Raw genomic sequence first — 26,929 nt, 5'->3', positions numbered from 1 at the left:
TCCTCCTGGGCTGGAGGAGTGTGGCCTGCTTCGGCAGGGTACTGGTACCCACCTTAGGACAGCATATAACGGGGGATGTATCGCTGGTTGTGGGGAGAGGACTGTCACAGAAGCAGAAAGATGCATTCTGGATAGGATGAGTGTCCCACTGGATATTTATGCCTGCCACCCTCTCCCTGTTTCCGCAGAAGACAGACAGTCACCAGCACCCCCTGCTGGATTGAGCTGCACCTGAATGGGCCTTTGCAGTGGCTGGACAAGGTCCTCACACAGATGGGCTCCCCCAGCATCCGCTGCTCCAGTGTGTCTTAGAGGCCACGGAGGTGCTGGGGGCGGCAGGTTCGGTTGGGCACAGCAGCCAGGAAGGAGACAGAGATCAGAACTCTAGTCAACCTACTCATGGCCAGGAAGAAGTTATTTTTCTCCCTTAACATGACACCAGCCTATTCTCATAAAACACAGAAGCAAGCCCAGAGACGGGTTTTACGAACAGAGATGTCCGCTGAATCCGTGTGCCCTCTGCCCCCGTCTGAAGGACAAGAAATGGCTTCCACTCTGGTGGTGTGAGTGAATAGCTAGTGTTTAACTGCCTGGCCTCCGCCAAGCCTCCTTGTCTAAGGACAGCAGTCTGGACTGCTGGAGTCCAGTGGTACCACCTCTGTCCAGGACTGGGGTGTGGAATCCACCTTGGAAGCAAGACTCTGGCACTTCTGACCGACACAAGCCTCCTTCATGTGTCTTTCTGGCCAAGTCCTTCCACGTGGGCAGTGTGGGTGATCCTGGAAGCCCTTCTGGCTCTCCTTTCTCCACACACACTGCTGGGTGTGACAGATGTGTCCAGCAGCATGTGGTATGGCCGTCTCTTCCGTGGACGCTCTCTGTTCTTTCTCACCTGGAGCAGCTGGGAGGCTGTGAGGCTCACCGTGTAAGCAGATGCCTATCACATTGATCTCGAAGAGATTCGAATGATGTTACGTGTTGCCAAGAGGCAAGGACTGAGCAACAGTGCTGAGGGCAGCTGTGTTGGTTGAGTAGTTGGTTACATTAAGTAAGTCAGTCTTACCATATGCTCTTCTAAAAATGTGCTATTAAAAGAACGTCCTGGGCAGGTGCATTGACTGGGGAACCAGAGCAACACTCGGCACATAGCTGCTTCCTCCGCCCCCCCAAGGTGAAGCTCTGCCAGGCTTTGTGGAGGAGCCACCTGCCGGCGCTTTGGGATGCTGGATTTTACAGAAGCAAATGCACCAGAAGGGAAACATCTCTGGCCAACATAGGCATATCAAAGGGCTATTAAAATTGTTTTTATACCTTTGAAAATTGCAGGCTTGGTGCAGAGAGGTCTGTCATCTCCATCCTGGGATGGAAGATTATCTAGCTCACCATGGAGGACCATCAGCAACAGCCACTGCAGTGATGCCCTGTAATAAGAACTGCTCCCAGTGGCAATGAGGGAGAAAACTAGTGTAAATTATTTCAACTGGAAAAAAAAATGGAAAAAGAGCCCTATCTTTTACTGGCCTTTTGCAGAATACAGCCGACAGGATTGACACCTGCAACTGGTACTTTATTCTTCATTGCTTTTTTTCCCTTTTAATGAAATGTCTCACATTTTTGCATGGATTTATACCAGAAAAATAAAAGGATTTCCTATGGAAGTCCTGTCTTATTCCAGGTGAAGGGAAGAAAGAGTAACTTTTGGCAGGTTCTGAACCTCGAATGTGATGAAATTTCTGATACATGATGCACACTTGGGGCACTTGCTGGTGCCCCACCTGCAGGATCCTGTGCCCCATGGCTGGAGCCTTGAGATTTACAGAGGAGTACTGCCCCCTAAGCCTCCCAAGGACACAAGAAGAGAAGGAAGAAGCACCTTGGTAAGAGCTATGCGGATCTTCCTGTGGGATATTGACCCAGAATCCAGCGAGGATACAACACTCCCCACTTCCTCTGAAGATCCGTGAACTGCTGCTTGCAAACACAGGAAGCTGAGGCTCCTGCTTGTACATTCATGTTTCTGGTCAGTTCTGGCACCAGGACAAGACTATTCCATTTGAGCTTCTGTGGCGAGGATCATGGCCCCTCTCCTGAAAGCCATGGGCAGTGGTCTCGGAGGGCCTGCGTTCCCCACCTGCTGTGTGATCTAAAGGCTTCCTGGGTGTGGGGTTATCCTGGAGGCACTCAGAATCCAGCTTCAGGGACAGCCTGAGCCCAGAGGTCCTGGGCTCACGGTCGGCTGTATTTGAATGATGTCAGAACTCAGTGTCCAGATCTAATGGTTGCTTCTAGGAGGCATGAAGTTTGGATTCTGTGTTTTTCCAAAGGCTGTTTCCTTGGCTCTTTCTTGTTACAGACCACCGGAGGAGGACATACGAGGAAATCATCACTGACACTGAGCATGGGCATAGAGGGTGGCCAGGGGCACAGAGCTCATCACACAGCATAACAGAGGTCCTTCGGGCATGTGTAATTAGTGTTCTTTCTAAGCCACAAAAAGCTAGTTTTCTTAGTTTTAAATCCTGTTGTACAAATGGCATTTATACATTTAAAAACTTTAAGGGTGGCTATTGACAACAGTTTTAAGTACAGTTCTCTTAGGCCACATGACTACCTGTGCTGGCCTGGCCCTGGGGCAGAGGTCCCTGGCTTTGTCTCCGAAGAGCCAGCATCCAGTCCTTGTCCTCCTGCACTCCCCAGTTCACCACTTTGTTTCGTAAGGCCGATAATGGCAGCGCATGCGGGAAGCTGCCGGCTGGGCTGGGTCACGGGCCTATGCCAGGGTCACCTGGCTGGCATTGAGAGAGGAGCCAGAGGCAAGAGCAGGACCTCTGGCTCTTAGGAAGAACCCACACGGGCAACACTGCTGGCAGACCTCTCCATTGTCCTGATGCTATGTTGTACTTTTTTTTTTTAACTGACCATGGTGATTATTTTTTTTAAATTGTTAATGTATTGAAATGAGCTGTAGCACAGATCATGTGCTTAGTTTGTTTTGTTTTTCTGTCTCCTCCTTGGCTTCCTAGAGCTTGGACGTATTCCAGGACTAAACGCTCTAACCCAAACCACAGAACAGAGTTTTCTGTAAGCAGCATGTGCTTGTCAGGCGCAGACAGGAGACTTGGGGGAGACGGCAGGCACTTGGTTTCCTTCCCAGCCTCACGCCGCTCCTGGTGCTGCGGTTTACTGTGGGGGGCAGCTCTGGAGGCAGCACAGGCTTAGCCCTGCACCCGCTTTATCATGTGGTGTTACGTGGTTAGAGCTGGGACTTTCCCCCAAACCTCTGTGCATCTCCTCTTTACAAGAAAACCGGACACAGCCAAGTGGTACCATTTTCCTTCATGTGGCATTGACATCCCCTCATGTAAATCTTGGCGGCCTCTCTCCCTCCGGGCCCATCTCAAGCAGGTGGAGAGCAGAAAGATATTCGCTGCAGGGTGTGGGTCACACAGCTAGGCATGCATGACAGCCCTGATGGGGAGGTGTCAGCCTGCGACCCCAGGGACCCTCAGGAACACAGCTTTCATAGGAAGGAAACTTGCAATTCATGTAACTGGATTGAGAAATTCTAAGTGATTCTGTCATTGATTTTTTTTTTTAAATGCAGAAGTAATGCATTGTTTCTATATTTATGTAATAATTTCTTAAAACTTTTCAGACAGATAACTAATTTTTTAAAAATACATTTGGAAAGGCATCTCCTGTGGACAGCAGCTGGAAGAGGTGGGCCAGTTCTCAGCCTCAGTGGAGGCCGTAGTGGCTTTTCCAGTTCAGCATCAGAGGCAGCGAGCCGGGCTGGCTGAGCAAGCAGCAGCTCCAAGTCAGATCCCGGCCCTTTGCTAGGGGTAACAATCTCCTCTGGAGCTGCGGAGCCATGGCTGTCGAGAAGCCTGCCCTCAGCCTCAGTGCCCGGCGCCAGCCCTGTGCAGCCTTGTCCTGGTGTGTAGGGAGGGGCGGGCACAGGCCAGAGCATGCCGACTCCCTGCGCTACGCAGCCAGCCTTTTACTCTGTAAAAAGCATGTATGTATTTATAGTGTTTTAGACTTTTCTAACTTTTATATCTTAAAAGCAGCGCACCTGTTTAAGTATTGTACCCCCCCCACACTTGTTAAAGATGATTCATGTCGTCTCTTCCCTTCTTCTGCTCTTGTAAGTGTCCTTCTAATAAACTTTTCATTGAAAAGCTCCTAGCCCAGGAGCTCGGCCTTATTTCTGCTCGTGTCATAAGCCCCAAAGCTGCCGGCTCCAGTGCTACTGGAATCCCTGCCATCCCAGTCACACCCTGTCATCCAGGAAAGAATCACACCCTTTGTGCCTTCTGTGCAGACCCTGCCCAGTCCCTCTGACACTCTGCAAGGCACCACCAACCTTTAGCCCTGCCACCTCTGGCTTCTGCAAGGCCTTTCCTGGCCAGCCCTTTCCATATGGTCCAGCTCACAGCACTGTCAGTTCTAATGAAAATTCATTCTGAATTCCAAATCCCAATGAGAAAAGAGACTTTAAAATTGTTTACATGGCTTAAGATGATCAAGATGTAAAATACCATTTGCTTTTCAAACATTTCAAAGGGTGGATTGGGGGCAGCAGCTGTGGAGGTGGCAGCTGGAGTCGGCCTCACTGAGGCCTCTGCAGCAGCCCTTGCAGTGACTGTGTCTGAATCCAAACCCCTGCTCTAGCACCTGTCTTACAATTTTTCCGAAAGGCCTTCCCTTAGGTGGTGCGCTCTCAACAGTGGGCTCAAATCAGCGACTAATGAACTGTTAGACCTGCTCCAGCTCACAGCAGCGCCGGTGGACTGTCCTCCACACCAGCTCCTTCCCTCCTTCCTGGCTGGCAGCAGCCTCTCCCCTTCTGCTTACAGGTACTCAGGCTGCCCTGGCTGAGTAACCCTCCCAGTCCCCTCTTGGACTGGAGTTTGTAGGCTACTGGCTGCACTCTGGACACCGCTCTCCCTAAGTGACGGTGTCCACCCTTGAAATTTCAAGCCACACAAACACAAAAGACACCCCAGTGAGTATTTGCAGTCAGTGTGTCAGGACTTCAGATTCCTGTCCACAGGCTTGCTGGTCACTGGTACCTGCAAGTGCCACTAGGACAGTGATGGTGAGTCATGTTAAACAGCCCACTGTGGCACACATGCCATTGCTCCACCACAATTACACTAGGACCTCAAGCTCATGATGTGAAAGGTGCAGTTCGTCTTCCTCATTCACACACCTTCTTGTCCTCTGGGCTTTACCCACTTTTGGCATGATCATTTCTCCAGTCTACACCCACAGAAGTCACTTTGTATGTATAGTCCCTTTACTTCCCAACTCCCACTCACTGGCCCATACCCCAGGGTGCACCTAACTGGTCTCCTGGCCTCCAGCCTGCTGTCCTGTAAAGTAACCCTGCCAATGATGGGCTGTTTCTGTAACAAAATACCTGTGACAGTAAGGGGAAAGGTTTGACTCACAGTTCTGGAGGTGGTAGTCCGTGGTGGCTTGGTCCTATGTTGCCATGCATCATGGTGGAAGTGCTAACCTCACAGTGGTTGGGAGGTAGACATGGATGGAAAGGAGCCAGCCTCCCAGAACCTGTGACCTGATGACCTTACCCTGGAAGGATCCACCACTACACAGTGCTATGAGCTGAGAAGCCTTTAATGTGTACCCCAGCATCTTCAGTCCACTGCACAAACTCTCAGGACTTTATCATGGAACACAGGCTACCTTCCAGCTCCCACCATTCCGCCCTGCCTTCTGCAACCCAAGCAACTAGTTCCATGTGTCACCCTCATCCCTATGATGGCTCCTGTTCTTCCCTCTGCTTGGAACATCAGCCTCTGCTCTCTACTGCCCTCTGCCCAGCTTGGTGACACATACCAAGAGTCCTGCAGGCTTTCACCGATGCTCTGCAGTCTGGTTTAAATGTCTCCTCTGGGAAGCCATTCGTGAGTCTGTCACCACAGGCTTCTCCATCGTGTGCTGTCTCCCCTTCTAAGCTGCATGTTCCTGGGGATCAGGGTTTACATTTTATTCTTGTACCCTTGTCTTTTTTTGGCCATGACCTTTTTGCTGAATAAATAATCAACTACCACCCTATCTAGTGGATTCTATCCTGGCAAATCTTTTGCATTCCTTCCCACTGGGTTAGTCTGTTAAGTCCTTATATGTGACAGAAGTAATGACACTAAAATACAGTCCCCAATTACCTCCTATTATAATTCTTCCAAAATTCTAATTTGACCTCCCTTTATTCCAGAGATAGAAAATATGTGGCAAAATTAACTACTTTCCCTGTATGTCTGTCCATGGCCAACACTTCTAATCACAGGACTGGGTCCATGTCTAGCCTCAGAATCTTTATTTTTTTTGTCTTTTTCCTTTTTATTGGTACCAGGGATCGAACTCATGATTGCCTGCTTACAAGGCAGGAGCTTATGCTGCTGAGCTAAATCCCCAGCCCTCAGCCTCAGAATCTTTAACACCGTTACATGACCAGGCAGTGCAGGACTGTGCCCACATTCTCCTGGAGTGTTTAAGGCAGGGCACCTTTCCAGCAGGTGCCCCACAAACTCATGGCTCCTAGGCTCCTCCAGAGTTGGCACAAACTCAGGGCCCTCCCTGACATCACTCCAACCTCGCCTATCACCCTTCTCCACCTGGACTACCTGGGTTTTCCTAACGGGCCTGTTGTTTTATTTCCATAGATGTTTACACTGTAACTTAGAATTCTGTTGCCTCCACTTGTCTACACATTCTTGATATTTTTAGCTCAATTCAAGTGTCACTTTCCATATGCCAGTGGTTCCAGCAGGCACCAGCAGCACCATTGGGCACGTCAGTGTGCACACTCAGGCCCAACTTGGACCGATGAACTTGGCTGTGGAGCTCCCGACCAATTCCCACACACACTTGGCTCAGCAGCACCGCTGTGAGCTACACCCTCTGCTCTGCCTATTCCACCGTGCCCTTACCTTCCACAGCAGTGAGTGGAACTCTGCTGGTTTCAACCTTGTTCTGCTTGCCCCCTACTCCCACCAGAGCTGCACTGAGCTCCTGGAAGAGACAAACCACATCCTTCTATGAGTCTCTGTCCTCCACTGTGCCAGGTTCTGAGTCTGGCACTACAGGGTAGCCTAGAGTTGGCTGGACCCTGATCCTTATTTCAGCCTTCACCGTCCAGCAGGAGCACGGCCGAGGCCATCTCACTATATTGACAACATTCTGGAAGTTTCCTGGAGAGGTGCAACTGGTACAAAGCATGTCTTCAACTTCAGATTAAAAGAATCTTTTCCAAACTATGCTGCCGTTTCCATAAAGTACTGACAACTCCAGGCCTTACTTAGCCCACATTTCTGCACCATTAAAACCACCTGGTAGGTAACAGAAAGGGCAGAGGCACTGACTCATGTCCTGCAGCAGAGATAAGCAGGGAGCCTCATTAACAAGCTGAGCATGAGTGGCTTCAGATGACCCGCAGCACCTACAGATGACATACACAAAGGGTTGGGAAGAATTTTCTTTCTTCCTCCCAAGCCTGTGTTCTAAGGATGCAGTCATAACCATGATGGTTTTCCCACATGCAACAAAACAGAATTGCACATCACGGAAGAGCTGCAATAAGGCTCATGAGTGCTCTGAGGAAAGGTGTCCTGCTGTTCTTCGCTGTCCTGTTCCTTCTTTATCCTGCAGATGGGAACAGCTTAGAACCAAGTAGGACATTTCTAACACTAAGATAACTCCATGCAAAGCCATCCACACAAAAGATGAGGCCTGTAACATTGGTAGCAGACATAGGTAATGCTGAAATACCAAAGTTAAGGGATTTTCCGAAACCTTTTCTGCAAGCTTACGTGTCAGAGGTGCAAGAATAAATCACTAAACCTCAAAAGGAATCTGAATCAAAAACTAGAATCCTTTTTCATACATTCAGCATTTTACTTTGGAAGACAAACTGTAGAAACATCAGGACACTGTTTTCAAATTACACTTGTACCAAGGTGGCACCAGGCTCAATATAATTGACCAGATCTTATATATTCTCTACCCATAGCCTTCTAACATGGTTCAGTATGTGATGCGAAACGCTGGGGAGTATGTGTGTATGTGTGGGGTGTGGAGAGCAAATCTATCTAACCAGAGACCGATTAGTTTGCTTAACCCACTCACAACCCTACTGAAGAACAATGAATTCATCCAAACTGTAAATTGGAATGTGTCCTGAATCGCACACCTGAGCACACGAGATCCTCACTTGCTAAGTTTACCACTGCATCAGCCAACTCCAGCTCAGCACAGCCCACATCAGACCTCAGACCGACCCCTGAGAGTGCTTTTCCATGGCAGGCCTGGGCTACTTCCCATATTCAGTGGACACTGTGAAGAGACTGGCTGGCTCAGACTTAAAGAATCTACCAGGCCAGGACAACAATGCTAACCCTGCTGCTCCCCAGTGGGACACAAAATCAGGTGTGTCACCTTCATGTGTACAAGTGGTTCGTAGGAATGGCCGCTGTGCTCTGTGGTCCTGGAACTGTGCGCCACATTCCTCAGCCATCTAGGTCTAGCTCCTCTGGGTCTTTAGCTTCCCCCAGTCTGATGTGGCCAAGGTCTAGAAATAGAAAGCAAGCAAATTGGTTCTGTCAAGTCGTCTTCCCTGGCAGGACAGCATATTTTAAAATTATAAAAATATCTATGTCTTTACCACTCTAGAATTATTATATAACACATGGTATTCTTGGAGCGGGGGTGGGAGGGTGGTTATATCCTGTCTCTCCCTCCTTCCCGCACTCCCAGATTTTCAAATGCTGCGATCATAGTCACCAAAGGCGAACCACACCTCCCAATGGAGGCTACGGGGATACTATGTGCAGAGAGCAAAGTAACGCCAATGGAGAGTGTAAGGAAAAGCTTGGTCTCTTTAACCCCAGCTGCACGGTCTGTAACAGACACACAGGTCAAGTTCGAGATGGTAACTGTTACTGCAGCATTAGCTTAAGGTCAGTCTTATCAAACAAGAGCCAGTAGTAGCAACCATGAGATACCCCCGTCCTGTGCCCTAGAGGGTTCCAGATTCCCAGATGGCTGAGGTCTTGAAAGCATGAGAACACACTACACAAGGGGCTGGTGGACTCCTATGGGATGCATTTGACAAACCCTTAGATTCTTCACTCATGCACCTAGTCTGGAGGAGGGAGAAGGCTTACCCCACTCACACCCCTACAGAAAAACAATGAATTCATAATTACACTCATTAGCAGGCTCTCGAAATAAGTCACACTTTAATCACCTGGTTTTGCTTGACCCATAAAATCACATTCATAGGGTTTTTTAAATCCGTTTCCCTAGTGGCTTAATACATTTTCTAAAAATTTCTCTTTTAAGTATGTGTTCCACCTTTATGTCAAAGTCAAAGCAAATTTCCCTTCCACTTTTAATCGGGGGGGGGGGGGGTAACACGGCCCCCTCAAGAAACATTACCTCACAGCAGCACATCACCTCAGAGAAGTATCAGTTCCACCAGTGGGATGTTGGGCAGTGAGCCACAGAGGCAAAGAGCTTCAGAAAGGGGGGTGGGAGCAGCAAGCAGGAGTGTCCACTGTTCCCCAGGATGCCACTTTCTACAGGCTCCACTAGGCGTGGTGGCCCCTGCAACATGCCGTCCTCTGCTGTCTCAGGCTCCCCAGGGCCTTACACATTGCTACCTGCAGTGGGTCTGAGGCTTAGTCTTGCTGTGAGCTAACCTGGGTTCAAAGCCCACACTTGACCAGAACCAGCACAGGTCCGTGTGCCAGCACCAACATCTGCTGCACTGCACCAGTCCGGGGTCACGGCAGTGACAGACCAGAGAGGATGGACGACACATACTACCCAAGTGTCCACCGAAAGAGATCAGGGATTTTTATTTGTTGTGCCCTCCTCTGTCCTGTGAGGCTCTGCTCTCGGCTGATTTCTCTGGGGCTGACTCCCTTGTACATGGCCCTGGATAAAGCACAAAGCAGCGTCCAGGGCTACAAGCTGGAAAGGCACCCAGGGAAGAGGCCTCCATGCTGGGAGAGAAACAAGGCGCTCAGGTGTGTGCGTGGTGCCCACCGCTGCGCCTCCTGTGGCTGTGACGTGTCTCACTTTCACACACAGTGAAGGGGCCACTTGCTTGTTCTGAGGCTTGAAGAGTGACAGCTCTGGGAGCTCAAGCAGCAACAGAGAAGGCTAAGGCAGGAGAGTGTCTTCATATCGTGGTGACATGACCACTTCAGGCATCAACATACTGTATTCGGGACCTACACCAGAGCCTTTGGGCTCTCACACAGGCCCCCGGCGTCCCTGCAGCGAGCTTCCTTATCCCACACCAGATAGGAAACCTGTGCTTTACTTCTGGTGGTCTAAAAATATGCACTGGCTTTCCAATTCTTTGCAGTGCAAGCTCAGACACCACATGTCAAAGAAACGCTCAGAAGTGCTCAGATAGATGGAAACCTAGGGGCCGCCACCCTTGCCCAGCTTCTCACGCTACAGCACATGCTGAACTCTGAGGCTCTTTTCTTCCAGGAAAAAACAGCAGAGCTCGAGCTGCAAGCCCCTCGAATGGGGACATTCCCATCATCCCGCCAGCTCCTGTCTGGGCCATGTGGTATGGGGGCAGGGCAGGCGACACAAAGGCTGGCGGAGAGTGCCTGCTTGGTTTCCTTCTGCTGTAACTTGGGCAAATCACACAGACTCCCGAGACTCACCCTATCCCGCTCCCATAACAAAAAAGAATTTGAGAAATTTTCATTGTCACTATACTCTTCAAGGATAAAGACTTCTCCAAACTCCTTACTAAAAACTAACATTAAGAGGGACCCTAAAAACAAATCTGGTGGCCAACATAATAATGGAGAGCTCAGAAAAACATAACTGGCTCCAGTAGGGGAGTATCCTGGGGAGAGACTGCTAGCATCCTTGTGAGTCCAGCATAGCAGGGATAAGCTAGTGATCTTCATCAGAAGAAAGACCTTCAATTTCATCTCTGTTTCCCCCAATTGCCATCCAGAAGGCCTTAGCCACCTGTGGAGAGAAGCAGGCAACAGGTTTTAGGCAACAGCTGAATGTCAGTCCTTCTCTGAACTAACCCAGACCTAAATTTCCGCATGCTGCCTTCCAGCCTCTGGCAAAACTGAAATCCTTAAATACCCTTTGATCCAGGACTTCCACATCTAGGAGTTTAAGCTAAGGATATGATCAGAGTTCCACATGGAGGGATGTATAAGGATATGCACATTTTCATTTTTTAAAGAAGCAATAAATAAACATACTGTTGGCCTAAATCTCCAAAGGGGAACTGGATAAATTATGATACAGACATATAATGGAGTACCATCAGGCATGTAACTTTCCGGCCAACAACATATGTCCTGTTGGTCATAACAGAACAGCTAAGCATCTCCCAGCCCCAAAGCTGGGACAAAAGCCCCAAGTCCCAGTGTGGGCTCCATGTCACTCAACACACATTTGAGAAATCTTACTTGACTGAACTAATCCTATTACTACTGTACAAATGTTTAATTATAATATCCGATGAAAGCTTCCACTAAGACACTTGAGAGGTACACCAGTGTGACATATGACAACACTGACCTTTTGTAGGTACTTAATAAATACCTAGCTGATTTTCTCACCTTTTCTGCGTGCAACTTTCTTTGCTCATGAGGAAGTGTCGCGGCCTTGTCTAGGGAGAAAACATATCTTAGGAAATTTGTCAAGTAGCACAAGGGAATCTGTAATATAGGGCTGTTCTAACACAAGAAGGTGGGATGTGGGTTTCAAAGATGTATGTTTACAGTGGTCATCACTGATGGTAGGACGTTGAAATTTTCCAAACTGTCCATGTGGAAATGACATAAGTAAATTGGTGGGGACCTAGAGATGCTATGTTAATGAGACACGTCAAAAAAGAGGGGTGCAAAATAGGAAAGAAAGAAGACAGAGAATAAAGGAAGAAAATTTTCCACGGTGAAATTTTATCAACGGAGGATGGCAGAGGTCCCCCACCCTCCAGCAGGTAAATTTTCTCAGTACAGCTAAGCCGGGACTCAAATCCAGCAGTTACAAAACAAAAGCCTTCAATGTAAAATACATTAGCATCAATATGGAAATATGTCAGACACAAAGGAGTTCATTACCTTTCATTTCCTTTAGTTTTGAAAATAGTCTTTCAAAATTTTCCAAATCTCCTCCTCCGGTGGTAAGGCTGGCTAATTCTTGAATATCCAGATCTAACATGGGATCTGGAATAAGATTTGTCACGCATCAGTTATGCCTTGACCAAGGACCCAGACCTGAGGCAAGCAAGGCTGGCTTCAACGAAGGTGGCCGGAACCTGGGTGCCCAGCAAGTCCCCATTGCCCACTCACAGTGCCTCGTCTGCTTATCCCTGGCGCTCCTGCCAGTGGATAGTAAGTAACTGACTGTGCCCACAACACTGTGACGAGGAGAGAAGGGCCACAGTGCAGGGCTGGAGTGACCTGCTTAGGTCACAGTTACTAAATGAACTGACATTTAGGTGATTCTGCCTTTGAAGGCCACCCTGATTCAGAACCGTGACCCAAAGTGATAGCACACTTTACAGCACAACCAGCTTTGTCAGATGCACCATGACAGCAACTCGGTAAGCTGGTGGGAACAGACATCACTGCCCACAGCTTACAGACAAAAAGCCGTTACTTTCAAATGAACTCATCTGAACTCAGCTAACTGCTCAAAGGCAGGGCCAGTTCAGATTCCTATCTTCCCACTACAGATCCTTGACCTACTACACGTCAGCACGTTCTTCCTCATCGAAGCCCTTTTAATGGGCATTAGAACTCATTCTTTACTCCTGGCCCACCAGCTTCAGAGCATCTTCCCGACCAGTCCATATGGTTCAGGGCTGTCCTAGCACCTGCACTGCTGTGGTGCCTCCCAACATTGCCCTGCCACTAATTTTGAAATTACTTTCATCTCACAGAGATGAGCCAAAATAGCACAGAATTTTCCTAAGTCTTTCAACCACCGTCCCCTGTGTGAACACCTTATGCTGTTACAAGTATCAAAAAGCAGTTAATATTAACTCCACGCTACTAACCCACCTAGAGGCTTTGCTCAGACTTTATCACCCTTCCCCTTAGTATCCTCTCTCTGTCCCAGGGCCCAATACAGTTCAGCTGTCCCGGTTCCCCTTTCCTCCCCCAGTGTGGTCCTTGGTCCTTGTCTTTCCTGGCTTAGACACTTCAGCAGAGTACTGCTCAATTGATCCGCATGGTATACCGCAGCCTGGGCTGAGGTGTTCTTGCGACATCACAGGTGAGACCACAGCGGAGGCCTGTGCTTTCCACGGGGCCTCCCGCTGGGGCATCCAACGTCCATATTACTGCTAACAGTAATAAGGGGTCTGTCTGGTTTCTCCAGAGAACAGATCCTAAGTTCTTCTTTGAAATCAATAAATACTGTAGGGGGGAAATTTCTAGACTATGCAAATAACCTGCTTTTACTCTAACTTTCACCCACTAATTTTAACCTTGCCTGCAAAAGCTATTACTGTGGTATGTGCCTTGTGCTGGTTTTGCACTTCCCTCATTCCTTTTACTGGAATTTATTCATGAGGAGGAGGACTCTTTTCTTTCCTATTTATTTATGTTAGAACAGACTCGTGGGCGTTTACTCTGTGAGTTATAACCCAGTCGCAGATGAACTTACTTTGCTGGCCACTGCTCAAACCTTCATCCCTGGAGGTGCTCGGCTGGTTCCTGTGCCCGTCCCACGCTCCCACACTCTGTGCTAAGCACTTCCTGACTTCCTGGTGACGCAAGATGACCCTGGCCCAGGCATCAACCATTCTGGGACAGCACCAGTTCCTTCTCCTGGAGCTGGCACCTAGAAGCCAGGACCTGAGTGCTCACTAAAGACATGTACTAATACACACACACACACACACCTGCCTTCATTTCTCTGTTCGAAGTTTATTTTTATAGCCAGGAGTTCATATTGATATGTTAAGAGTCCAATCTAATACCAGTGGGTTTATTCTAGAACTCTTTTATTTATGTAACTTCTTTTTCTGACAATGAAAAGATGTTTATTTATCCTGTTTACCTGAAATGAGACTCAGCTGTGAAAACTAGAGACCACAAGTGTCAGCCCCAGTCAGCCTGTCCTCGCCCTGCAGAGCAGTCACTGAGCCAGGGAATGGTGACAATGGCAGAAACGTGCACTGCTCTGAGGTACACTGAACAGGGAAGGTTCAACAGAAAAGAGAAGACTGAGCAAATCAAAGGGGGAAAAGAAAAATTAGGTCTCATTTTCTTTTTTTAAATTTTTTTAAATTTTATGTTTTGATACTGGGGATCAAACAGCCTTGCACTTGCCAGGTGGGCCCTTGTGCCACTTCAGCTAAATCCTTGGCCAATTTTCTCTTAATACATTTCTATAACAAACTGCCTAAGTTTTCTATAGAGATTATCTTAAAATCAGAAAACCAACTTTAAAGAAGTGTTACGGCCTGTGAGTGCTCAATAGCATGACAATCAGGTAGGAGAATCAGTCATTCTCCCAACCAAAGAAAACTTACTGTCATTTCTAAGCTCCTTGGCTTTCTGGCTTTGGACAGCGGACTTGGTTCCAAGTGTGAGATATCCTTGAACAAGTTGTTATATTTCTCTAGGTGTCAATATCTTCTCTATGGAACTTTTTCTTTTTTTGCCGAATTTCATTACCAAATGAAAGTAGATATTAAAAAACTCCAAAAGGATGAGAAAGGGCGTATGAATATAGTATTGCGTTATTCTTGTCACCATTAATTCTGACTACTGTTAAATACTATGACAAAAACTGTGGAACACAGAACTCGAAGGCTGGTTCTATCCATCTTATTGAACGTGATCTGAATCAAAATCCTACTAAAAAAAATAAAGAGGAACTGGTACCTATATGTATTTTTCTTCTTTTTTCTGACATCATGAGCAAGGCTCATGTTTATTTGTGGTACATCATCTATTTCCTTCCCTTCTGCAAGTTCACAGTTGACCGCCCCCTCAATAATTCCTGCCTGGGTGTCTTATTCCAAACTCCACAGAGCTGGCTCCTGGGGGCCACAGGACTTACCCACAAGGCAGTCGCCCTGGGCATCCACTGTGTTAGAGGCAGCACCGCGGTCCAGGAGCGATTCTGTCCTGTCTGCCGCTGGCAAAGGGAGCTGCTTAGAAGAAAATACACAGAAACAACAGTTTAATAGTTGGCTGCGTCACATATAAATCCCCAAAAGGCTCACACTCCCCGGCTGGCAATAAGAGCTGTACATAAAAAAAGAAAGAATGACAAGGCTGCTCCTATTTTAAAAAGGCTGAAAATTCCTAACCCAGGAGCAGCTGTCCTCAGGGAGAGACTAGCAAGTGTTCTGACTCTGTTTTTTTTTTTTTTTTTTTTGAAAGTATATATATACAGAACAAGTCAGAATAAAGCCAACTAAGATCGTACAGTGAAACTGATATAGAACTTCCCAGCAGGTTACCGGGTTAACATGCTTTCCGTATCATGTGAGTAGCATGTTGTCAGCATTATACCACAGGGGAGGAGCTGGAAGCATTTCCTCTAAAATCAGGGAGGCAAGGTGGACATTGACGCCAGGCCTCCTATTCAGGACAGCTGGTGAAATCTGAGGCAAAGGAATCAGGCAAGAAAAAGAACTAACAGGGACACAAATAGGAAAAAACAGTCAAATCACCCTAATTTGCAGATGACATAATCCTATATATTTAGGAAACCCCCAAAGAGCCACCATAAGGCTTTTAGAGCTAACACACAAATTCAGCAAAGTAGTAGGGTACAAAATCAACTTTAAACAATCAACAGCTTTCCTATAAACCAACAATCAAATAGCTGAGAAAGAAGTCAGGAAAATAATTTCCTTCTCAACAGCTTCAAAAAGTAAATAAATACCTAGGAATCAACTAACCAAGGAAGTGAAAGAATTCTATAATGAAAATTATGCACCCTGAAGAAACAAACAGAATTAGACACGAGAAGATGAAAAGCTTCCCATGTTCATGGATTGGTGGAATCAATTTTGGTAAAATATCCATATTATTGAAAGCAATCTACAAATTCCACACAATTTTTATCAAAATTCCAACGATACTCTTTATAGAACTAGAAAAAAATCCTAAAATTCATATGGAAACATACGATCCAGACTAGCAAAAGCAATCCTAAGCAAAAGAAACATGGCTAGAGGCATCACAATACCTGATTTCAAATTATACTACAAAGTGATCGTACAAAAACAGCAGGGTACTAGCACAACAATAGACACATAGACCAATGCAACAGAAGGACACAGAAACAAACCCACTTAACTACAGCCATAGGATTCCTGACTAAAGGACCAAAAACAGATGTTGAAGATAGCTTCTTAAATGTATTGGTGGTGGTAAAATTAATACCATAGAATGAAATAGATCCCTGTACAAAATCACAATGTCTCACCTACTAAAATAGTAGGAATTCACAAATGGGACTATATCAAATTAAAAAGGTTCTGCACAAGAAAGAAACCTACAGAGTGAGAGGACAGCCTACAAAGTAAAAGAATTTTTTTGCCAGTACTTTTTCAACAAAGGATTAATACCTAGAATATACGAGGAACTCAAAAATCTTTACACACACACACACACACACACACATCCCAACTCACTAACACACATGGCCCAATCAATAAATGAGCAACTGAATACAACAGATTTCTCAAAAGAAGTACAAATGCCAATGAGTTTACAAAAACAATTTTCAACATTTTTAGCCATTAGGGAAATGCAAAGCAAAACAATATTGAGATTCTATCTCATCCCAGTCAGACAGGTTTTGTTTTGTTTTTTGAGACAGAGTCTCACTCTATGTCCTTGAACTCACTATGTACACCAGACTGTCCTCAAACACACAGCAATCCTCCTGCCTCAGTCTCCCCAGAGCTGGGATTGTCACGTGCTACACGCATGGCTGGCTAACATTAAGAATACAAAAATAATAAATTCTGGTAAGGATGGGAATGGGAGGATTGGTAGGGAGGGACCCTCTGCACTGTTGGTAAAGAATGTAAATTAGTACAACCACTGTGTAAATCTCTATGGAGCTTCCTCAAAAAGCTAAGAATAGAACACCAGGGCCCTACTATATACTCCAAGGTCAGCACACTCTAAGGATACCTGTGTACTCACATTTACTGCAGCACAACTGTTAATAGCCAAGACATGGAAGCAGCCTGGTGCCCATCAACAGGAGAATGAAGAAAGTGAGAAATTCATACAGTGCAGTACTATTCAGCAGTAAAGAACAAAAGAGAGGGTGATGGGGAAATAGGTATGATCCAAATATGTGTATGCCATATGAAAACACCAAACTAAAACCCAGGATTTTATAAAATTAGTAGGTACCAATGACAACATACCTTTAAAATTATTTTAAAAGATCCATGTTATACTCAAAATGTAAAAAATGTTCATAATCAAAATACCCGCAGCTTAGAGGCTGATGAGAAAGCTCTGTGGAGCTACTACACGGCATGTGGCTTCAGGCTTGGCCATATGCAGAGGGCTGAGACCAGACCATCAGCTCACAGAGGGCAAAGGCTTTGCCTCACATTTGTAGGGCCTTGGACACAGGAAGCATTTAACAACTATTTTATTTTCTACTTAAAAGATCAGGAGGTCTCAAGCAAATCCAGGTGTACCTCAAAAAACACTCTGGGAAAAAACACAGAGCAGTCCAAGCTGCGACTATATCTCTGGCTCTGAAATGAGCCACCTCCAACAGGTGCCTGGCACAGCAAGCCTACACAAGTCCCTCCTGTCATCTATTCTTCATACTCTCTGTCTCCTCATAAATGGAAAAGAAGGGCTGGGGATTTAGCTCAGGGGCATAAGCACCTGCTTGGCAAGTATGAGGTTGTGAGTTTGATCCCTGGTACCAAATAAACAAATAAATAAATGGAAAAGAAAAAATGATGAATGTGTACATAGTCATAATGAGAAGGAGAAATTAAGGCCAAAGAAGATAAAGATCCAAGAGAGGTTTTACCTCTGAGTGACGTGACTCTGTTGTCCCAAGGTTGTGGTTTGTCCCAGTCAATGAACTGAGAAGGCTGAAGCCTTGGTTCCTATCTGGAAAGAAAAGACATGATCACCAGGAAGTTTCATTTGCATTCTAAACTATTAAAATGGTTGTGGTGGTGACGGAACGAAGGACATTTTCTCATTATCAAAGTTCTGACTATAAAATGTGGTTAAAATCAACTGCCATGCTGTTAAAGTGTGGATCTAAAGCATTCCCTAAAGGCCCTGGTAAGGCTTGGTGTCCAGACAGTGGCAGGACTGGGAGACAGGAACTGTCAGGAGTCAGGCTCATAGGAGAAAGCGAGGTCCCTGGGGTGCCTTGAAGAAGAGACTGAGATCACAGCCCTCTTCCCTCCTTCTGCCTTCCAGTCACCCAGAGGCGAACAGGCCTCCTCTGTGCGTGGTGTGCTCCAGCTGAGACACACTGGCTCACCCAGGCCCAGGAAACCACAGACAGAGATCTCTAAAGCCGTGAGCCGGAGTAAACCTTTCCTCCTCATAAGCAGATCCTCTTGAATATTTTGTCACAGTGATACAAAGCTACCTATATACACTACATAAATTTTCAGAGTATTAGCCTAGGTAAAAAAATAATGACCATGTCATTACAATATACAAAAAGACCACTCCATGGTTTCATTTGCAAAGATTAACAACACTCACACTTTAACAGTCATATAAACAAATGTCCCAGCATTTTAAAATAATAAAATTTAGGCTCTGGTGGCCTAGGACCAGGAGCACTAGGAAACCAAGCAATCCCTTCCCCTCTGGTGAGTGGCTTTGAGTGTGGCAGGCTCCGGTGGGTGGCCCAGAACGGGAGCCACTGGCGTTTACCAGGACCCGAGCCATGCTGGGACCTGGAGCACCAGGAAACCAAGCAACCCCTCCCCACCTGTCTGTTTTGTTTTGTTAAACTTCAATAAACATGAAAGTATGGACAGCTATTTTGAAGAGGAGAGACTATGACAGCCATTAGTGACCTCCCTATTGTCTGGTTTTGAAGACCTAAAACGCCTTCCTCATTCTGTTCAGATCAGTTTTATATTATGTTGTTTTGTATGAATTCTCTGTATGCAAAGACATGGACAACTATTTGGAAGAAAACAAGAGACAATATGACAGTGAAGATCTCAGGTCATCTAGCTTTGAAATTTATATCTTACATTGCTTTTTATGTCCTATTTTGTTCTGTTTTGTTGTGTTTAATTTTACCTTCTTTAAAATAAAAAATAAAAAAAATTTAAAAATCAGCCGCAAGACATGTTTAGGAAGTAAAGAAGAACACACATGTATTCTGAAATAAAGCAATTTTGAGATGAATGAGCCACCTGTGATCAAGTTCTCTAGTCTGCATTTGCGGAGAACAAGTCTGGAAACAAATGCACAGAATCAATGACCTCAAGATCCAAGGACTCTACCTGAGAATTCCACCTTAGGACACAGGCTAAGCAATCTCTAGATTTAGCAAATATTCCAGACACAGCTCAGGATCAGAAAAACCCTGCCTTGGAGTAGAACATGAAATCCTATCTGGGAGTCTTAACAGCAGAGATGCCAAAGGGCTTCTCTCTTGAAAATATAACTCCTCCCACCTTGACCTTCCTCCCCAAGTCCTCCTGGAGCCCACTCCTGTCTCTCTCGCTCCTTCTGAGCACCACCTGGTCTCTCCCCTCTCTCACAGGGACTCCAGGCTCCCCTCACCTCATATGACCAAATCAAGGAAGGCACTTAGCGTTCCAAGGCTCCCTGCTTCCGACACTGATTCAGAGCAGAGGATCTGTTTACTCAAACACCAAGGCAACCCTTTCCTTCGCCAACATTGTAACACAGTTACAGAAGACTTGGGGATTTTACTTGTCACAAGGATACATGGGCCCTCTTACACTTCAGGCTGTCTGTATGAAAGGCAGGATCCCATGATTACTGTTGTAATACATTCCTCCTCCCCTCTGTTGCTGGAAAGAACTCAGGCTTTGGGTAATTTTCAAATCTGATTCATAAAGCTCTCCTTATTTCAATCCCATGGCTTATGATTTTCCTCTGTTGGGCATTCCCTAAGCTTGACAGGCTGGGCTGCAACTCTTGAAGAATCATGTAACACAATGTCAGTTCATACATGTCCTCTTAAAACTTTAGCCACCTCCTTCACAGTGCTGTCTCAGAGCAGGGAGCCCAGAGGAACAGGAGTTAGGAGTGGGAGCTGACTTCTCTGGACATGCACCTCCTGATTTTGTTCCTTGTTTGTGTATTACCTACACAAAGACACTTTTTAAACATTGTATGACTTTATGCTATGTATATTTTACCATGATTAAAAACAGTAAAAAATTTTAATGCCTCAATTCTAATGGATCAAATTATGAAAAAGAACAGTAGACAGAATTGGACAAGTGGGCAGGCAGAAAAGACTTCAACCATGGCTTTACCTACCTATATGATCTCAGACAAATTAATCTCTTGGTGCCTCAACTTTCTGACCTATAAAATGGGTTGGCTGCTATACACGGTTAAGGCCCCTTGTACTGTAGAAATCTTTAATGTCATAAAGAAGCATCTTTTAACCTCTCTTAACAGTCACTTAAAATCAGCTGAGCTTTTTTTCTCTTCCTTTAGTTACTTTAATAGAGATAAAAGTAAGAGCTCCAACATTAAAAGGTTCACAGATGGACTGAGTTTACAGTCAGGCTTCAGGTTGATTATGACAGGCTGTGCTCAGTATTTTCTTATGAACAATGGAGAAGTCTTGTAAAAAGACAGTTCATTTTGTTCCACTACTTATATTTTAAGGAAGTTTAAAAAATCAACTTCTACAATTCAAAAAATAATTCCTTTTTGTCTATCCAAAGCAGAGCGCCTGTACATTAATACTGCTGAGAAGACTTCGGTATTTTTTGTACCCTGTAGCTTTAAAAAAAACTGTCCTGCTTGGCTCCATGTTTTAAAAAATTCTGTCCACATGCACCCACTCTACCCCTATTCTTCTCATAAGAAAGAGTTACATACATCTTGGTTGCTAGATACTTCCGTTCCCAGAATTCAAGCATGGAAACATCATCCCTGTTAACAAGCCCGGACTCCTCCTTTACGAGACTGCTGCTAAAATCTGCTCTAGTATCCATGGTTCCACTAATGCCACTTTACCGACTCAACTTCTGGCTCTTCAGGGACACAGAAAGGGGAAGTTGTTATGGAAAACAGATTACTCTGGAAGTTGAAGTAAGAATACAGTTCTTCCGTATGCATAGGGGGATCTGAAGCAAAAGGGTAGGGTGTGGCTAAAGTTAGCTGGGACAGGAGGCATGACAAGATCCTGGGACACAGGCACAGAACAATCCTGAGCCCTGCACGTGGACTTTTCTCCAGAGGTTTTGGAAAGGGCGTGGGATGTAACAAAGGAACTGTTGCCATCAAACATTCACTGTCCAGCCCTCTCGAGGTAGCCCACCCTACACTGGAGAGTGCATGTTTATTTTTCTCCTTTTTTCCACATTCACTCTGCAGTGCTCATTTTCCCCTACCTTTCCATTTTTTCCTCTACCTTTAAAAAAATGTGAAACCGTCACAATTCATGCTTATTTCATTCTTTATTTGTGACAGAAAGAACTAGAAATCACCACTAGGAGATTCCGGCATCCCAAAGCCTGCTAACAGACCTACAGGAAGATCCCTTGCAGATTTTACAACCACAGATAGTACTAAACACTATATATTGTTTTTCCTATATATGCTGAATGTTCCAGAGAGTCAAAATGCTCCAAAATCCTTAACTTTTCAAGCACTAGTATGCTGTTACAAATGGGAAATTCCACACCTGACCTCCTAATGAAGTTAAAATCCTATCCCAAAGAAACCTCTATGGTGCAGATATCAAAAAAATAAAAAATTACCCAAAATCCAAAAATCTTTTGGTCCTAAGCATTGTGGATCAAGGATACTCAATGTATCTATATATACGCATGATAAAGTTTAATTTATAAGTTAGACACAGTTGAGACATTAACAGTAATAACTAATAAAATGTTCAATTTAAACTATATTGAATATGGCCACCTTCTCTCAAAATATGTATCTTTATTATAATGAGCTTGCCCTTTTTGTGACATAGTGAGGAGATGCTTAAAGAAAACAAAGCTTCTCATTAGCACATCACAATTGCTGGGTGGCACCACCATGGGGCTGTTATTAAGTAAAATTCATCCATGAAATACCTCAACAGTCAATGTGACAACCAAAATGGCTGCTAAATGACTGATGGGTGGGTAGCATATACAATGTAGAAACAATGGACATATGAGTAATTCACATTATGGGGAGGATGGATTGAGACACGGCAATATTTCATTATGTTACTTGAAAAAGCAGACAATTTAAAAATTAATGAGCTGTGTATTTCTAGAATTTCTAGGCTATGGTTGACTGTAACTGCAAACACAGATAAGCAGAGACTAATGTGTATTAAACGCCATCCTAAAAATGCCAGCTTCAGTAGTTTAGTAAGTAGGCACCAATGGGACAAAAGATAAAAATGACAGTGTCATGGGGAAAATCTAGTGGTGCTGGTTATTAGCACAGATTCTTCTAGGTATGACCAGAAACAAAACCACTACTGCCTCTAACATAGATTTGAAATGGAAGGTTCTCAAGGTGTGGGAATGAGAATTTATTTTAAGTAAGTTTCAAGAAAACTTTAAAGATGTGAAATTGTTGAGGTATCTTTACAAATCTAAAGGCTGTTACACCAGAAACAAAATGCATGGCAACTGACATATATCACATGAGACATTTCAAGAATTATAAACCTAAACCAAGAGGGAAATTTTAGTATGGGCATAAGAGGAAAAGTAATTTTTAAAAAAATATATTTTCCTTTTAATATTTTTGCTCTTCTCCCACTTCTCTTTATCAAGGCAATATACAAATATATGAATTTGGAGATAAAGGCACAGATTTGAATCCCTGTTCTACCACGTACCTTGTGACTTACAAGTTATACCTTCTCTGTATTCTACTACAGTATCTACATTTATGCAGTGGGTATAACAATACTTTGCTTACAGATTACTGTTAGGGTTAATAATAATAGTGAACATATACTAAATGCTAAGGATGTGCAAAGTAATGTTTTCAGTACTGAACATGAAATGCCTCTTTAATCCTCATCATAAACTACATCCTCTACACACAAACAGAAATCAACATATTCCTTATGTACTGTGCTATCTCATTTTACAAATTATTTGTTATCTCTTACAGAGTACAACTCAGACAGATTAAGTTACCCACCCAAAGTCACATAGTTGGAACCAGAACTTGAAATCCAGGAGACCCTAACTCTAAATTCCATTTCCTTTTCATTAGGCCCAGAGACCCTGTTCTGTCAGAGGAAAGAACTGAGACAACTCTTATATAACTTGATGTACAAATATGGGGCATGCTACAAACTTGGGTCACCTCAAAAAGATGTTTTATATTCATGAATGGTTCTCTCTCATTTGTCACCATCTATTATGTCCCCAGTTTAGTCTGATTTTCACAGGACCAAAGTAAATGCAGGACTGAATAATTATGGGCCACTCACGTACTGATCCGAGCCCCCAGCCCTACACCTCCTGGAGGCATCAGTCACATAAAACTCATGGCAGACAAGTGACTAGGTCTCTATTCCTGGCCTCAACCCACTAGTTACATACCCAAAGGATGGGTGTATGCATGCACGTGTGCAAAAGTGCCTTCAGTTGACAATCACGAATAATCAATCTCATCAGTTCAGGAAACTTTGGGGTAAAATTCTTCAGTTTTGAAAAGATTTTCAATTAAATTAATGAAGAGAATCAAGACACTTAAAAGATTCAATCCTCACTTAGTATCAGTGCTTTCAATATTCTCCCCTACTCTGAGATAAACTCCTAATGATCTTAGCCCACAGCTACTTTCCCAGCTGCCCTTTGGAGAACCAGCCTGTGTAAACACCTGCCTGCCGTCTACCGGCCACCTTCAGCTACATGGGAAACCCCTGCAGCCGCTCTTCTGCACGGCACAGCTCCCAGCCTGGTGCTAAGGAAACAGGGGTGAGGAGGGGACAGGATGCAGTACTGCCTGCCCACCTGTGTGACAAGCAGGGGCAGCCAGGCAGAGACGTTTCTACTTTACATCTGTATCAAGTGCTAAGACTTTCCAGGCCTACATACCACTAAATCTCTTAAATGATCTGTCAGAAATATCTGTTTCCAGAGTTTGGTTTTTATTTCTTTAATGTAGCAATTATTGGGCACCATCTTAAGTTCAAAGATTTTCTGTATTTAAGTTTTCTTTACATACTTTTCCTCTCTGCACAAAATATCTTCCTGCTATCATAAACATGTTCTCTTCTATTCATGCTACATGATGAGCAAGACCCCATTTACTACAGCCCAACTAAGATATTTTAATTTACATAGACAAGCTGTATGTGATTTTGAATGATTATTCTTATACAACATCTTATACAACACCATAATATTTGGGTCAAAAATTCTTTTAAGAATGTATTTCATCAGAAATGATGTCACTAGTGTCAGAAAAAGAAGCGTACACATTTACACTATGTTCCGCTTCTGTTTGGTAAACTGAAATGTTTCTTGAAGTCACAGAAGAATGAGGAAAAAAAACCTTACTCTCTTTTACTAAACTATTCCTTCAGAAAGACAAAGCTTCCCACTGCATTATTAGAAGCAGCACTCAGGGAAGGAGACAGGCTTCGACCTGTTTCTAACACTCCATGCCCAGCTTTCCATTCAAGCAAGTGCACTCAGCTCTCCTGGGCGACCCAGGATGTCCCCTGTAAGTCCAGCTCTGCTTCTGCTATTACTCAGGCAGATAATGACTATGACCAGGAGGCCTATTTTCCTCAATTTTCCTGATTATAAACAAGAAGTTCACTGCATAAAATTTATAAGATAGAGAAAATACAAAGAAGAAAATCACCCACAATACTAATTAAGACGGGCCGTGACTGCCATGCACACACACAGGCGTATTCTCAAGCTGAGGGGAGCCTCTGAAGGAGCCCGTCTTTTCCAGAGCTGTGCAGCTGGCTTTACACCAGCTCAGCCGCTGTACAGTCCCAGCTCCAGGGCCTGTAGCGCACTCCTAGAACTCCTCAAAGGAAAGTTCAGAATCGGGAGAAATCACTCAGAAGTGAGTGTTGGAAATCCTGACTGTTCATGAAACAAGACTTCAACTTGGAGAAACAGAACTTTCTTTTGTGACTCATAACTGGCTCTAAAACTCCGCCCAATGGAAGAGGGCCAAGGGTACGTCTACAAGGTGGCAGCAGAGAAGCGGGCTCATCCTTCCTGTGCCTGTGGCTCCTTCTGAAGGTGGCATTTGAAACAAGCCACAGCACTGTAATTGTGCATCATTTCCCCGTCTCCCCTCATGTCTCACAATTCTCTTTGCCTCCTCCTCTCACAATGCAGTCTCTTCCCCAAATTATCCTCTCCACACACAGACCAAAAGGAATCCAACCCATCTTCCTTCACTTGTGATGCAGCACCCACTCAGGCAGCCGGCTGAAAAGTCACATCCTTTCTTGGGTTCTGTGAGGCCAGGCACTGGGTTAGAAAGAGGAGCAGTTCATTGTGACTTGAAGAGCTCAGTCTCAAAGAGCAGAAGGCAGGCCTGACTCCATGCTGTGCTAGGGAACAGGAGACATACAGCCTCATTCCCAAGGTCACCTGGGCAGCGACAGACCTCCTGACTATGATCGTTGTTAACCATTCTTCTCACTAATTTGAGGCCCCCTAAGAGCCAAATTTTAATTTAATTGTCATTTTAAACTAAAAATGCATGTAAAAGGCCTTGGCCATTACTTTCTCAGGAGAGTGGCTGGGTATGGATAAGCCCTAAACAGACCTGTGTTTTGGTGTTCATTTCTTATTACTGATCTTCAAAGGATTCTTCGAATTGGAATCCAGGATTTCTGCCACCAAATCTTACATGTAGGGGGATACACACTAATAAGTGTATATCTTACCCAAATCTGCCACCAAATCTTACATGTAGAGGGACACACACTAGTAAGTGCTCAATTCTTAACATTTGTAATGGGAAACAAAAATTGTGAAAGATTTGTTTCTATACTGAAATCCACTTGCATTACTAAATCCAGCTGTATTACTGAGGACTTAACAACAATAGATAAGCCAAAAGTAAACTCTCAGGCCTTTTGAAATCCAGTCTGTTCAATTATTGCTTACCATTGGGAGATCAAAGCCACAACTTTGCAACACTTGTTTAGTCTAATTCCTCCTTCACCGATTAGAAAGTAAAAGGTCCCACCAGGCTCAGTGGACCAATGCCTATAAACCCAGGACTCTGAGGGGCTGAAGTAGGGTCTTGGAGACTGAGGCAAAAGGATTCCAAGTTTGAGCCCAGCCTGGTAACTTAATGACCTACTGAGACCCTTTTTCAAAACAAAATGGAAAAGCTAGTGTGGATTAACTCATGGTCAACTTGGAACACCCAGCTGAACTGAGTCAGCGTGATGCTGGATGGGGAAGGCCACCCTGAGGATCACTGCCAGCAGTATAAAAGCATAACTGAAGGGAAAGATGGTGCTGTTGATTCTCCTGGAGAAGCTTGTCATGCTGGCTTTCCTAGTATAAATTCAGCTGTTCTCACTGTCAGAGGAACCTGGGTCCTTGCTATCACTAAGGTTAGGAATGGTTCTCTTTGGGGGAGCTCCGGTCCTTCCTGGCTCCAGGCAGATCCCTCATCCTGCTGGTACAGACCCTCCATCCCATTGGCACAGACTTTCCAGCTACCCTACTTTTGAGCCTTCC

The 26,929-nt window shown here is 44.9% G+C and overlaps 2 protein-coding genes across 7 annotated transcripts in view; one reads left to right on the top strand and one right to left on the bottom strand.

Annotated features, from left to right (window-relative positions):
- Smad3 (SMAD family member 3) overlaps nucleotides 1–26,929 on the top strand; it is a 122,687-nt gene that overhangs the window by 91,597 nt on the left and 4,161 nt on the right. Inside the window, exon 9 of one of the 3 annotated variants that reach the window (XM_003480201.5) lies at nucleotides 189–4,188. The exons of the other annotated variants lie outside the window; for them this stretch is intronic. Coding sequence (XP_003480249.1) covers nucleotides 189–312 — 124 coding nt within the window. The 3' untranslated portion in view covers nucleotides 313–4,188. Of the gene's footprint in view, nucleotides 1–188; nucleotides 4,189–26,929 lie in introns of those variants that run through there. 3 annotated transcript variants of the gene reach the window in all.
- Aagab (alpha and gamma adaptin binding protein) overlaps nucleotides 9,248–26,929 on the bottom strand; it is a 51,764-nt gene continuing 34,082 nt past the window's right edge. For 3 of the 4 annotated variants that reach the window (XM_063257817.1, XM_063257821.1, XM_063257820.1), the window contains exons 6-10: nucleotides 18,070–18,152; nucleotides 15,103–15,196; nucleotides 12,147–12,251; nucleotides 11,643–11,692; nucleotides 9,248–11,031 (exon numbers count right to left, since the gene is read on the bottom strand). In XM_063257817.1, the coding sequence (XP_063113887.1) occupies nucleotides 10,954–11,031; nucleotides 11,643–11,692; nucleotides 12,147–12,251; nucleotides 15,103–15,196; nucleotides 18,070–18,152 (410 nt within the window). In that variant the 3' untranslated portion in view covers nucleotides 9,248–10,953. The remainder of the gene's footprint in view (nucleotides 11,032–11,642; nucleotides 11,693–12,146; nucleotides 12,252–15,102; nucleotides 15,197–18,069; nucleotides 18,153–26,929) is intronic. The other variant, XM_063257819.1, reaches the window with a different exon arrangement.

This window comes from Cavia porcellus, unplaced genomic scaffold, assembly GCF_034190915.1.
Source record: "Cavia porcellus strain 051 isolate PalLab524CR breed Dunkin Hartley unplaced genomic scaffold, mCavPor4.1 scaffold_10, whole genome shotgun sequence".
Lineage (NCBI taxonomy): Eukaryota > Metazoa > Chordata > Mammalia > Rodentia > Caviidae > Cavia > Cavia porcellus.
The sequence above is the reverse complement of the archived record's forward strand: the minus strand, read 5'-3'. Positions and strand labels throughout refer to the sequence as shown.